Source organism: Portunus trituberculatus, chromosome 14 (assembly GCF_017591435.1).
Source record: "Portunus trituberculatus isolate SZX2019 chromosome 14, ASM1759143v1, whole genome shotgun sequence".
Taxonomy (NCBI): domain Eukaryota; kingdom Metazoa; phylum Arthropoda; class Malacostraca; order Decapoda; family Portunidae; genus Portunus; species Portunus trituberculatus.
Window position 1 is genome coordinate 4746278 of NC_059268.1, and position 13139 is coordinate 4759416.

The following is a 13139-nucleotide window of genomic DNA, read 5'->3' on the forward strand; positions in this document are numbered from 1 at the left end:
AGTAGATGACCAACCCACATAATGACCTCACACCCACAGGAAGATTGAAGCGGCCCTCCATAGCTGAAGTGTGTGAGTTGGTGAAGAAATCTTGGGATGACATTAGGCCAGAAATCATTGTGAAGTCTTTTAAGAAGTGTGGCATTAGCAATGCCCTTGATGATTCAGAGGATGATGCATTATTTGAAGACAGTGATTCAAGCAGTAATGATGAAAATGATGAAGAATTTTTCTGGTTTTGATGATGATGACTCTTCTGGTTTTGAAGATGATTAAAGTACCGTATTTTCCCTGTTTCTTAAGTTTATGATCAAGTGTAGTGCCAGCTTCCTTTTATTTTAGCGTTCCTTTAATAAAATGTTTTTTTTTTTTTTTTTTATGGAAAAAAGGCTTTATTTCAGTGTTCAGTGTTTATTGCTGTTGTGATGCTTTGCATGCCTGTAATGTGCTGTGAGACTGCTATCAAGAATATATGCTTAAATGCACTAAAAACTTTTTTTTCCTGAATCATACCTATGTACCATCAAATACGGTATATATATATATATATATATATATATATATATATATATATATATATATATATATATATATATATATATATATATATATATATATATATATATATATATATATATATATATATATATATGCAAGCCCCGTTTACCTTAAAAAAAACCTTCGTTAAGTGAAACTTCGTAAGTGAACCAATTATAACAAGTTTAACCCCTGACTTGAACTTTAATTGAGAGTAAACAAAGTGAGAATGCATCATACAGCAGTGAAAGGTTTAATGAAAGTAAAAATTATGAAGTTAAACATTTAGGCAGTTTAATTAAAGTCATTATAACGTACACTAATGCATGTATGCACGTAACTTTATAATGTCGATGATCTTAAATTTATGAAGGGAGGGAATGTGAAACGGGAAAGACACTAACCGGCAACCTGTGGAATGTAAACAAAGTGCACATCATTGTATCACATACAAAACTTATGTACCACATTTCCACAAGGCTTTCCATTTTATCCATTGTAGAGTCACGAGTTCAGGTGGTTCTTTTAGCTTGCAAGGAAGATAAGGTCTCACCAGCCTTCTTAACCCCTTCCATACCGCAAGACTGTTTTGTGGTACGTGCGTACCACGCGCAAAAGCGACCTCGTGGTACCGCAATATGCCACCGTGGTACATGCGTACCACACCAATACATTTCCGTGTATAACCGTGGCCTGAGTGCAGATTTTGCCTTTTTCATGCTCCACGTGGTTCACTATAAACAAACAAACACTGGAGGCGTTATTTTTAGCCACCCCAGCGTAACAAAACCATCCCCCCCACTAGCCAATCAATATCGGAGTTAATTTCTCATGCATAAACTATAAAGCCAATCACTATTCTTTGACATATATTATTCCCACAGTCCCCCCAAGAACATCAGTTCTCTAGTATCGGCCGTGGTGAAACTGTTCTATTGCCTCTAGTTAGAGATAATGGCGTCTGCTTCATGTAGCAGCGATGAGGATTATCATAATTATGAGACAGATAGTGAGGATATACTGGAAGACTCTCCAGATGAATATGATTCAGACTATGATCCTGAAAAGAAATAGGAGAGAGTGATAGTGACAGCAGTGTTGAAACCCTCTCGGCAAGTGAGGGGGAGCAGCCTAGTTATGACTGCCTCAGGGCCACCCTCACCAGGTGCAGAGTGTGTGGTGCTGAATTTATGATTAGTGCACAATTTATGATTATGTTTACGTTTTCTTTTATTAATAAAATGACAAAAATATGTTTAGAAAAAAGTACATAACACTGAGTTAGAAAGAAATATAATGTGTAGATCTGGCCGTGAGGCACGTGCGCACACGGGCAGGGGGCTGCGGTATAGGAGGGGAACGCTTTGTTTATATCGAGGGGTGGCTGCGGTAAGGAAGGGGTTAATAGTCTGCTGACTTGAAAATAAAAGAGACAGTAGATGGAGTCAAGATGGTGGCGAGCAATGCTATTAGTTTTCTCGCCTCTCTCATGTCTGTGAATAATATCCAGCTTCACTTCGAGACTAAGAGACTTCCTGGTCTTCTTAGCAATGGTAGGCGACATTGCAGGGCGTTTTGGTGGTAAATTGAGCGAGGTAACACGAGCTGCTGCTGACGCTGTTATTGTTTTGAACAGTGGGAGTGAGTGGTGCACGTGTTGTCCACGAGAGGTGCTGGTGTATTCAAAAGCCTGTCAGTTTGCATTATACTGTGGGGCTTTCAAACTTGGAAAAAATTACATGGATAAAACTTTGTTAAAGCGAGTTTGGTGTTCGTCAAACAAGCAGATGGTAGTAAAATGAAATCTTCATTGTGTGAACCTTCATTAAGCAGGGCTTGCCTGTATATGTGTGTGTATATACCCATATATATATATATATATATATATATATATATATATATATATATATATATATATATATATATATATATATATATATATATATATATATATATATATATATATATATATATATATATATATATATATATATATATATATATATATATATATATATATATATATATATATATATATATATATATATATATATATATATATATATATATATATATATATATATATATATATATATATATATATATATATATATATATTTCATAAACTGTAATGGGTGTCCAGACAAATAAATAAAATTCCCTACATATTGTCAATAAACTCTCTAGCTTCCCTTACAAATTGCTATTTTCCCCATAGGTATCCCCTACCCCCTACATTAGGCTAAAATCACCTACTGTAGGGGATTTCTCCTATGAGTAGCAACCTTGGCACTACCTACAACCATTCAATACACCTTTCTCTTAATGAGTGATTTTTTTATCTGGATATGTTATGAGAAATCATACTAACTGTGGAAGCATCTATCATAAACAACCAAGACAGGGTGGATGGGTACCCAGGTAGGGATTAATCCATTTTACATTAATTCCTATGGAAACAATTTCCAAACAATTTACATTTTTTGCAGCACAAGTTCACGAACCAAGGTCCCACTGTAAATGTTTTGTGGCATAATTATGACAAAGACAGAGGAAAAAAGGTAAAACAACCTGCCATAAATAAGCATTTACAACAAAAATGTCATGAGGAAAATGTTATGAAATTGGTTGTGCATGCATCTAAAACTGTACAATACAATTTTCTATACTGATATCCAATAAATTACAAAACCTTATTGAACATTTACAATATCAAGACAGACTGAAGACATAAATTCTACTTTTCACAAGTTATAAAGAACAATATTAAAAAGACAAAACTTCATGCAACAGCCGAATGAAAACCTAATTACATACCTACCTTATTCTTTTGCCGATACAGTCTCAGTGCAAAGGCTTCTTGACATGATTCAAGGATTCTGTGGGCCTTCCAAACAATTATTCCTGAAAATAAATCATTACTTTGAAAAAACTGCATAAAGATAAACAGTTAACAGAGAAGAGAATACAAACATCTGAAAGCATGAAAATCAACTGGCTCTTATTAGTAAAGTAATGTAATGCTTGCCCTCAATAATACAGGATGCTTTCAAAAAGGATCATGGCTAGTTTTTGCATGCTCTTATAATACATTTAAATTCTAACAGAAGTCTCGAAGCAGTTCTTCTGAATATCGGAAACAAGTTTTCACCAATTCCTGTTGGGCACTCAGTCGAAAAGAAAGAATTCCACAAAAGCATGGAGCGTCTATTGTCTGCTCTGAACTACCAGAAACATAAATGGCTGATCTTTGGAGATCTTAAAGTTGTTGGACTCATCCTAGGACTTTAAGGTATCATGGAATAAATGAGTAATGTAACCCACTGCAAGTCATAAACAAAAATACAAGCAAATTGAGGTTACCACTCAGTTTTAACTTCCTACCTAGAACAAAAACAACATAAGAAATAACTTCAACTCACTGTAAAGAATCATGAGCCATATTCTAGGATGAAACAGTTATGACACAGGAATACTATATTCTGTGAGCTACCACCCTCATGAAACGCAACATAAATAAACCACCTACACTCACAGTATACCATCTCCTCAAACTGAGTAACATTACATACAGCCTCCCAGATGATAAGTCATATCCCTTTTATGCCAAAAAAAGCCTGGGGAAGGAATATACTTACTCAAACCACTAAACAAAATGGAGAGCATCACTGTCCTGTCCACCTCACAAAAGACCCAACAAGCTTCACCAGAGTTATGACCAACTATAGTAAAACCTTGATGCTCTCAAGGATTAAGGAAATGATACCCCTGTGAGGATCATAAATATGTGAGCATGAAATTTGTAACTCATTCCCACTCCTACACTATTGAATGGCGATAAGAAATACCGTATGCAAGAATATAAAGAACAAGGCTATTTTTGGGATAGTTAAACAGAGTATCCAAACAAAAGATATATATATATATATATATATATATATATATATATATATATATATATATATATATACAGTGATCCCTCGTTTATCGCCATTAATGGATACCAGAACCCGGGAAAGGTGAAAAACCGCGAAGTAGGATATGCCCCTCCCCCCTAGGAATTTTGGTGTATGTGTGTACCAGAATGTTTGAAATATGTAAACAGTATTTATACTTTACATATACAGTATTTTACTTAAATCTATTTAATTATAAAACCTTATACAGTAATTATACATTTACACTCTCTCTCTCTCTCTCTCTCTCTCCTCTCACATGATATGTAACATTCACCCTCTTTTGCCCTCTTTGATCATATGCAAAAGTTTCACTTTTCACTGATGGTCATCATCTTCCTCTCCCTCTTGGGCTCACTAGAGGAAGCTTTCGCAGGGGCACTGGCCTTAACGAATCACTACTTAAACAAAAAAGTTATCGTATTGGTATTGAAGAGTATTGATATCATTAAATATGATAATGATACAATGGAAGAGTATTGATATCAGAGAGAGAGAGAGAGAGAGTTAGAGAGAGAGAGAGAGAGAGAGAGAGAGAGAGAGAGAGAGAGAGAGAGAGAGAGAGAGAGAGAGAGAGAGAGAGAGAGAGAGAGAGAGAGAGAGAGAGAGCCCTTGACATTGCTGGGGCTTTTGACAGAGTTTGGCACAAAGGACTCCTGGCCAAGCTCGTACAGTTCGGCATCACAGGACAACTGCTAGAGCTGTTCTCCAGCTACCTACAAGGCCGGAGTCTGAGAGTAGTGTTGGGAGGGTGCACGTCAACCACACACCCAGTGGAGGCCTCCGTTCCACAGGGCTCAATCCTTGGCCCCATCCTGTGGAACGTATATTTCAACGACCTCCTTCAGAGCCTCGTGCCTGTGTCGGCATATGCGGACGATGCCACTCTCGCACAGCTTCGGTAGAGAGGAGGCAGTGAACGTGATTGATGTCACCAACCGCCACCTTGGTGACATCATGGCCTGGGGTAAACAGTGGCAAGTCAAGTTTGCTGCCGAAAAAACCCAGGCCGTGGTCATCTCACGTTCACGGGAGGACGTCAGGCTGTTTGAAGGCCAGCTGAAGTTTGGAGAAGACACCCTTGCCATTAAGGACTCCATCAACATCCTGGGGGTGGAGGTAGACTCCAAACTCAGCTTCGACCGCCACCTGGAGAGCATGGCACGTAAGGCATCCCTGAGGGTGACACTCCTACGTCGAGTGAGGCACCTACTCGATGCCAAGGGGCTCATGACGCTGTACAAAGCGCAGGTGAGGCCCATCATGGAGTACAGCCCCCTCAGCTGGATGTGCAGTGCCCAGTCCCACCCTGCTGGACAAGGTGCAGCGGCGAGCCGAGCGCCTCCTTCGCGATGCCGGTGGCCTGGGACAGCAGCCCCAAGCTGAGCTACAGCGACAGCGGCATCAGGGGCAGCAGAGACAGCAGCGACAGCACCCAGACCCTCACCAAGAAGCCCCTATCAACGTGCTGGACAGCTTGGAGCACCGAAGGCGTGTTGGGGCCCTTACTGTGCTGCACAAAGCCCAGGTGCAGCAAATACCTCACCTCACGGCTCTACGGATACCCTGGAGGAGGAGTGAACGTACTACGAGAGCGGTAGTGTCCGACACCCTCCTCGAGGTGCCGAGGTGCCATTCTGTGAGGTGTCAGCGCCTTCTCCCACGACACCGCGGTGTTGTGGAACGCCTTCACCTCAGTAATGGACGTCTCCAGCATGTCCACCCAGCAGGTGAAGTGTGCTGCCCACGCCTGGTTACGGACACATCCGCCTGATAGTGACAGTGACAGGTGATAAAATGGCAGTGTCCACCAGCCTGCAATCCACCTGACAGTGACAGTGGAGGAAAATAGTATGCCTGACAGTGACAGTGAAACACAGTGACGTGGGATGTGCGTGTGCCTGACATGACAGTGCTGATCAGTGGCGAGGGAGGTGCGCAACTGACAGTGACAGTTTTATGACACCCTCGCTCACAATGCCGTCCCCGGGAGCAGCTTTAGAATGAGCGTCACATGCCAGTGCACGCTCTTAGCTCACGAACTCAGCTCCAACTGTAAACATACTTACGTGTAAAATATGTATGTTATATGCATTAAGTTTAAATAAAAAAAAAGAGAGAGAGAGAGAGAGAGAGAGAGAGAGAGAGAGAGAGAGAGAGAGAGAGAGAGAGAGAGAGAGAGAGAGAGAGAGAGAGAGAGAGAGAGAGAGAGAGAGAGAGAGAGACCTGCTGGCAAGCAGAGGGTGTGGGGGCAGTAATAGGAGGCAGAGAAGCCTTCACAAAACTTGTCTCCTGTGCCAGGTAAGTATGTTTGCTCACAGAGCAGAGGGAGAGCGTGAGGCTTCCATGCAAGAAAGACATGTCCTGGGAGGAAGTTCCCCTGTTGGTGAACCCACTGATGTCACTAGCCCCAGCTCTTTTCCCCTTAGAGCTGTGCATAGGTCGACCTTCTATTTTATGGGCCTTGGATACAACAAGGGAAGATGTTGGGTGAGGCTGCATATGTATGCGAACAATACATGTATTGTGCTTTATGTACATTGTTGTCAATATTACATACACACCAATTTACCGAATTACTGTACGTACAGTATTTGTAAGTGACGCCACAGACCCCATGATATGGTGAAAAAGCTGCAGAACATATCTATGAGTATGTATAAAAACTGCGAAACAGTGAAGCCGCGAAAGTCACACCGCGAAATAGCGAGGGAACGCTGTAAATATATAAATATAAATATAAATATATATATATATATATATATATATATATATATATATATATATATATATATATATATATATATATATATATATATATATATATATATATATATATATATATATATATATATATATATATATATATATATATATATATATATATATATATATATATATATATATATATATATATATATATATATATATATATATATATATATATATATATATATATATATATATATATATATATATATATATATATATATATATATATATATATATATATATATATATATATATATATATATATATATATATATATATATATATATATATATATATATATATATATATATATATATATATATATATATATATATATATATATATATATATATATATATATATATATATATATATATATATATATATATATATATATATATATATATATATATATATATATATATATGCACTGTCCTGCATGAAGATGGAGGCCTAACACATCTCGAAAGACCGTGGTAGATGGTCACATAGAAACTTGAGGTAGTTTTCCTGATTCATTGTGGTGTTTTTAGATAACACCACAAGGCTCCCCATCTCATAGTAGGAAAAATATCCCCACAGCATCAACGAATCAGGGAATCTGCTGGCAGGAGCAGTGTAGCAGGGTTCAATGGGGTTGCTGCCTGGGCACCGGTATACGCGACTTGACTGCTGGTTATCACTGTGAATCTTGACTTGTCGCTTCACAGCACGCCACTCCACGGCTCAATGGTCCAGTCTTTCATCCTCTCACAAAACGCAAGCCTCTCCTCTTGTTGGGCCACAATAACAACAGGCTTGGGCCGCACTGCATAGCTCAGATACTGGAGGTCGTCATGGATGAGGCGCGATAACGTCCACACAGATACATTAATCAGTAATCCCAAGTTGTCTTCCATGATTTCCCTGACAGATACTTGTGGATTGCGTTCGATTTCAAGATGTACCATTCCCATGGTTCGCACAGAAGTTTTGCAAGTGTTTCTTGGTGGATTTTTCTTAGTGGGTATGTTGTTGCCACTGAGTTCAGCCATACACTTCACTTATCGTTGAATTTGACGTACACTGAGACCCGTCTGGTCAGAGATAGCCCATGTTTTTTGTTTTTTTTTACGTTAAGATCTACAGCGCCTGTAGACTCACTTGAAGAGTGTGTAGGATGCACTGTTTAGCTTCAGCCCATTAGTGGCGCAGGCAATTTTATTTATAGTGGTACCCATATTAAGGCCCATATCACCACCCAAGCTCATCTTGGGTGTACCCACCTAGAACCTGGGTATCATGGTGACATGCAGGTAACTTTAAACCACTTGACAAATGGCAGTGTTTAAAGTTGTACGTGGTGGGATTCGAACCTATGTATGAACGTCTGCCCAATCCCACGCTCACCACCTTATCCACTAAATCCAGCCTTGTGGAGAGCTGAGATGGTTGCTATGTCATCCCGTGACAAGATCTGGTAGTGCACCATTTTCCTGGAAAACAGCTGAATAGCAGAGTAACTGCAAGCCAGTCTGGGGGGTAGCACAGGAGGACAGCAACAGAATGCCCACCAGTGAGAGTGGTTGACAGGTGCCAGTTATTTTTTCTCGCCTTTGCAAGCTGCCCGCCACCCAGGCTAAGATACCAGATGTATGATATTTAAATTTAAAGCACCTGATGCCCGCCAAGGAAAGCGAGCGTTTTCATCTTTCAAATGGATGCCATGGTCTCTGACAATGATGTTGATGATGAGCACTGTAATTTGCATCGTAAAATCACAAGAGTACTTCAGCTGACTGGAGGTAAGTCTCCTATACTTCATAATTTTCTAACAAGAAAAATAAAAAAAACATACTCAACAGTCAAGGGTTAAGGGTAACAGTCAATTACTTGCCAAACCGGGAAGCTTCAAGAGTCTAAGCAATGCTTACCTGAAATCATTTCAACTGGGATGCGCTCCATCAACAAGTCCATCACAAGGATCCGTGTGGTCACGAATAAGACACCTCCATTATAGTACACTTGTGTCCTGAAATGAAATCTTAGTATCACTACCTTTGTCTAGTAATGATTATGTCCTCTCTTCTGCTCTTTATTTCAGATCTTTTCAATTCTTTCATGGTTGATGAAAACAAACTTTAGAAATTAAAGAGAACACAATTTCTTCTTAAGTTTATAAATAAATGGGCAAAGATTGATAGATAAAAACTGTACAAGAGACTTTGAAATCTAACATTTACATTAAACATCAAAAGCTTTTAAACTGTCAGAGGTAAAAGTAGACTTCACTGTCATTACTATGCAAAGATGACCACAATCTAGTAAGAAGAGCAACAAGAGTGCCATTGGATCATCTTTAACAGAATCCATACTGATGATCAGGAAGAAAGTTCTGACTTGAGAGTACTTCGGAATCTTTCTCATTGAAATATTCAAAATCTATAGTACAACAATAAGAGGACCAACAAAGTTAATTTTTGTTACTATTATCTATAAAACAAATTTTTTTTTTATGCAAATCAAGAAGCTGGACAAGGGAGAGAGAGAGAAAAAAAAAAAAAAGAGGTATACTTAATTGTAAGTTCCCTAAAAGTCATAAAGTATGGTGGACTGGCCTAGTCCACGAGTATTTGGCATTGTCGGTACCTGTGTAGACCGAAGAAAATTTGGATCTTCAGGTCGTTGGTGATCCCTGTCATACTCTATGGTTGTGAGACATGGACACTGAACATCAATCTGAAGAGGTGAGTTGATGTCTTTGGTAATAGATGCCTTTGCAGGATCATGGGGTACCACTGACATGACTTTGTGTCAAATCAGTGATTGCTCTGTGAGACTGATTCGAGGCCGATTACCAGCACAGTCTGTCAACACCAACTGCGACTATATGGGCATGTGGTACACTACTCAGAAGCTGATCCTGCAAATCAAGTTGTCTCCAAAAGGGATAACCCAGCATGGAGGAGGCCAAGGGGATGTCCATAGAACTCATGGCTGTGGCAATTCGATACCTCTTGCTCTGAGTTACTTGGCACGGGAAGGAAGCCTGCATGAAGATTCGCGAGGTGCAATGGGCTAGGCAAGGTGACACGCCCCCTGGCATATGTCCCCCATGATTGATGATATACACTGTATACACTGCTGGTCAGAGCAGAAGGCGCGGTACCTGTGACACATTATGAAGGAGATTAATGACACAGGAAATATGTTTTAATGAGAGTATTCACCTAAACTAGTGAATGATAGGGTGCCCTTGTGCCTTCTTGACTTTTTGAGTCTTCTGGGATGTGAATCACCCAGGTGGTGGAGATACTGAGCATCAATATTGTCCCATATGTCCTGAATAGTGGCTTGGAGGCGTGAGAGGGAGGAGGTATCTCTCTCCTTTAGCTTCAGTTTTATGTACGCCCAGGGATTTTTCATAAGGTTAAGGTCTGGGGAATTTGCAGGCCAAGGTTTTAACCCGTTCGCGCCGGATGTTAAAAAAGCCCGCCTGTATGATATACGGGTGGTAGTGCCGCGCGCCCGAGCGTGGGAAACTCGTGCAAGCTTGTCATACTTGTTGTCTTTGTGTATTATGCTGCTATTTTTTAGTCACTATATCACCTTCGAAGAGGAAAGTGGACGCTCTCTCTCGAGAGAGAGAGAGAGAGAGAGAGAGAGAGAGAGAGAGAGAGAGAGAGAGAGAGAGAGAGAGAGAGAGAGAGAGAGAGAGAGAGAGAGAGAGATGTGACATTTGCTAATATTTTAGACACAAGCGGGAGGCATGTAGCTTATCTTTCAAGAGGAAGAGGGGAGGGAGGGAGGAAGAGGGAGGGAGGGAGGGAGGGAGGGAGGGAGAGAGAGAGAGAGAGAGAGAGAGAGAGAGAGAGAGAGAGAGAGAGAGAGAGAGAGAGAGAGAGAGAGAGAGAGAGAGAGAGAGAGAGAGAGAGAGAGAGAGAGAGAGAGATGGAAACAGTCTATGCCATTGGGTAATTTTAGACACAAGGCGGGATGCATGTAGCTTATCTTTAATGATTGGTGGAGACAAGGATGGTGGGAGGAGCACTAGGATTTCAAGGACAGCATACAGCGTGTGTAGTTGGTATCCAACACACTATACGGGACAACTGAACTGAAGAAAGCTCAGAAAAGAAATATGACGCCTACGTAGGCGTCACCGTATTTGCTACTGGGGCTTCATGACGCCTACATAGGCATCACCGTATTGAAGGGGTTAAAAGGCTGACATTGCAGAAATCAAACCAGTCAACAATTAACTTTGCAGTATGGCACAGTGCACCATCTTGTATGAAGGTATCAGCATTGCACTTTTCTATACTACACTCATCTAACTCATCTAGAATTAGCTCAAAGTAGTTATTTTGGTTCATATGAACATTCTTAAGCAAAAATGCAATTTTTCAAGACCATAGTAAGAAAAACAACCCCACACCATCAAAGAATCTGAATTTTAGTGTGTGTGTTGTATAGCGTGGATCGTGATGGTTACTACTGGGTCTGCGGTACACACGGTTTCTCTGGTTGTCTGTAATCTGAAAGCTTACCTCATCTGACCAATGTACCCTAAGACACTTACCTAGGTCCCAATCTTTGTGCTGAGACACAAACTGCAAGCCTACTGTTAAAGTAAACATGACTGAAGCAAGGTTTTGAAACTCCGTAATCCCATGTCGCCTTTCACATATCTCCACACACTCCTTTCACTTACCCCACCCAGCACAGAGGGTTCCTTAGCCTAAAGTTCCTTGCTGTGTATGAGAGGGTTGGCCTAAAGCTGTCTTCGAATAATGTTCAGATTTCTTTAGCTTACACTGCGCTTATGCCCTTCAGGCTAGTAAGGTGGTGGCAAAGCGTCTCTTCCTCCCTCACGATAAATTTTGGTCCAACGTTGAACAATTCTGAGACCTTTGCCAATGTTCCCGGCAGTTTCATGATTTGACTTATTCTCCCTCACTGAGGCACAAATGACTGAGAATTGGGCCTTACTAATTAGTTTCCTAGGTCCCATAAGAAGTAATAGGGCATAATGGTAAGCTCAAGCATCCACAAAAAGGGGCCGTGAGGGAGGGTGAAAAAAAATTGAAATGCAATCACATGAACCAGAGATGAATGTTGACTAAGGAAACATATCATCTACTTTGACAACTAGAGCTGTAGAGTTGTCAGATAGCGACAGACAGCGAATCCTGCAGTATGTTTAGGAATTAAGAAGGGTTGAATGAAATTTGGTCAGCGTGGAAGTTGTTGTCCATTTCGCGCCTTCCACTCTGACCAGCAGTGTATTTATATATATATAGTAATCGCCTGCATATCCGGATCGCCATTATCCAGAATTCACTACTATCCGGAGCTGCCCATAAAGCATATTCAAACCTACCGCGTGAGTGATCCCTCGATACCGCTAGGTAGCACAGCACTTAGGAGGCATCACAATAACACTTTTTCTGTTGTCTTCAATGATTTCTGTTGTTTTTTTTACTGTTCTGTCAATTCTTTCCGTTGTCTTGAGCCAGACAGAACACACCGTTTTCCTCTAGCGTCAATTTTTAGCCAAATTAAGATCTATGGTTTCTAACCAAAACTTTTATAATAAAATTTATTTTCTTGCTAACTGGAATGATGCTATAATCTTAACTTAATAGCATCTTCATAAGTAAATGTAAATATATTTGTTTGTGTGAGTGTGTATATACAGGCAACCCCCGTTTAACGAAGGTTCACACAACGAAATTTCGCTACAACGAAGGTTTCATTTTACTATCATCTGCTCATTTAACAAACACCAAACTCACTTTAACGAAGTTTTATCCAGGTAATTTTTTCCAAATTTGAAAGCTCCACCGTATCATGCAAGCTGACAGGCTTTTGAATACACCAGGAGCTGCTGGT

The 13139-nt window shown here is 40.1% G+C and overlaps 1 protein-coding gene across 5 annotated transcripts in view; it reads right to left on the reverse strand.

The window, feature by feature from the left end:
* LOC123503534 (DNA repair endonuclease XPF-like) overlaps positions 1-13139 on the reverse strand; it is a 432975-nt gene that overhangs the window by 369254 nt on the left and 50582 nt on the right. For all 5 annotated transcript variants that reach the window (XM_045253376.1, XM_045253377.1, XM_045253374.1 and 2 more), the window contains exons 4-5: positions 9179-9276; positions 3359-3441 (exon numbers count right to left, since the gene is read on the reverse strand). In XM_045253376.1, the coding sequence (XP_045109311.1) occupies positions 3359-3441; positions 9179-9276 (181 nt within the window). The remainder of the gene's footprint in view (positions 1-3358; positions 3442-9178; positions 9277-13139) is intronic.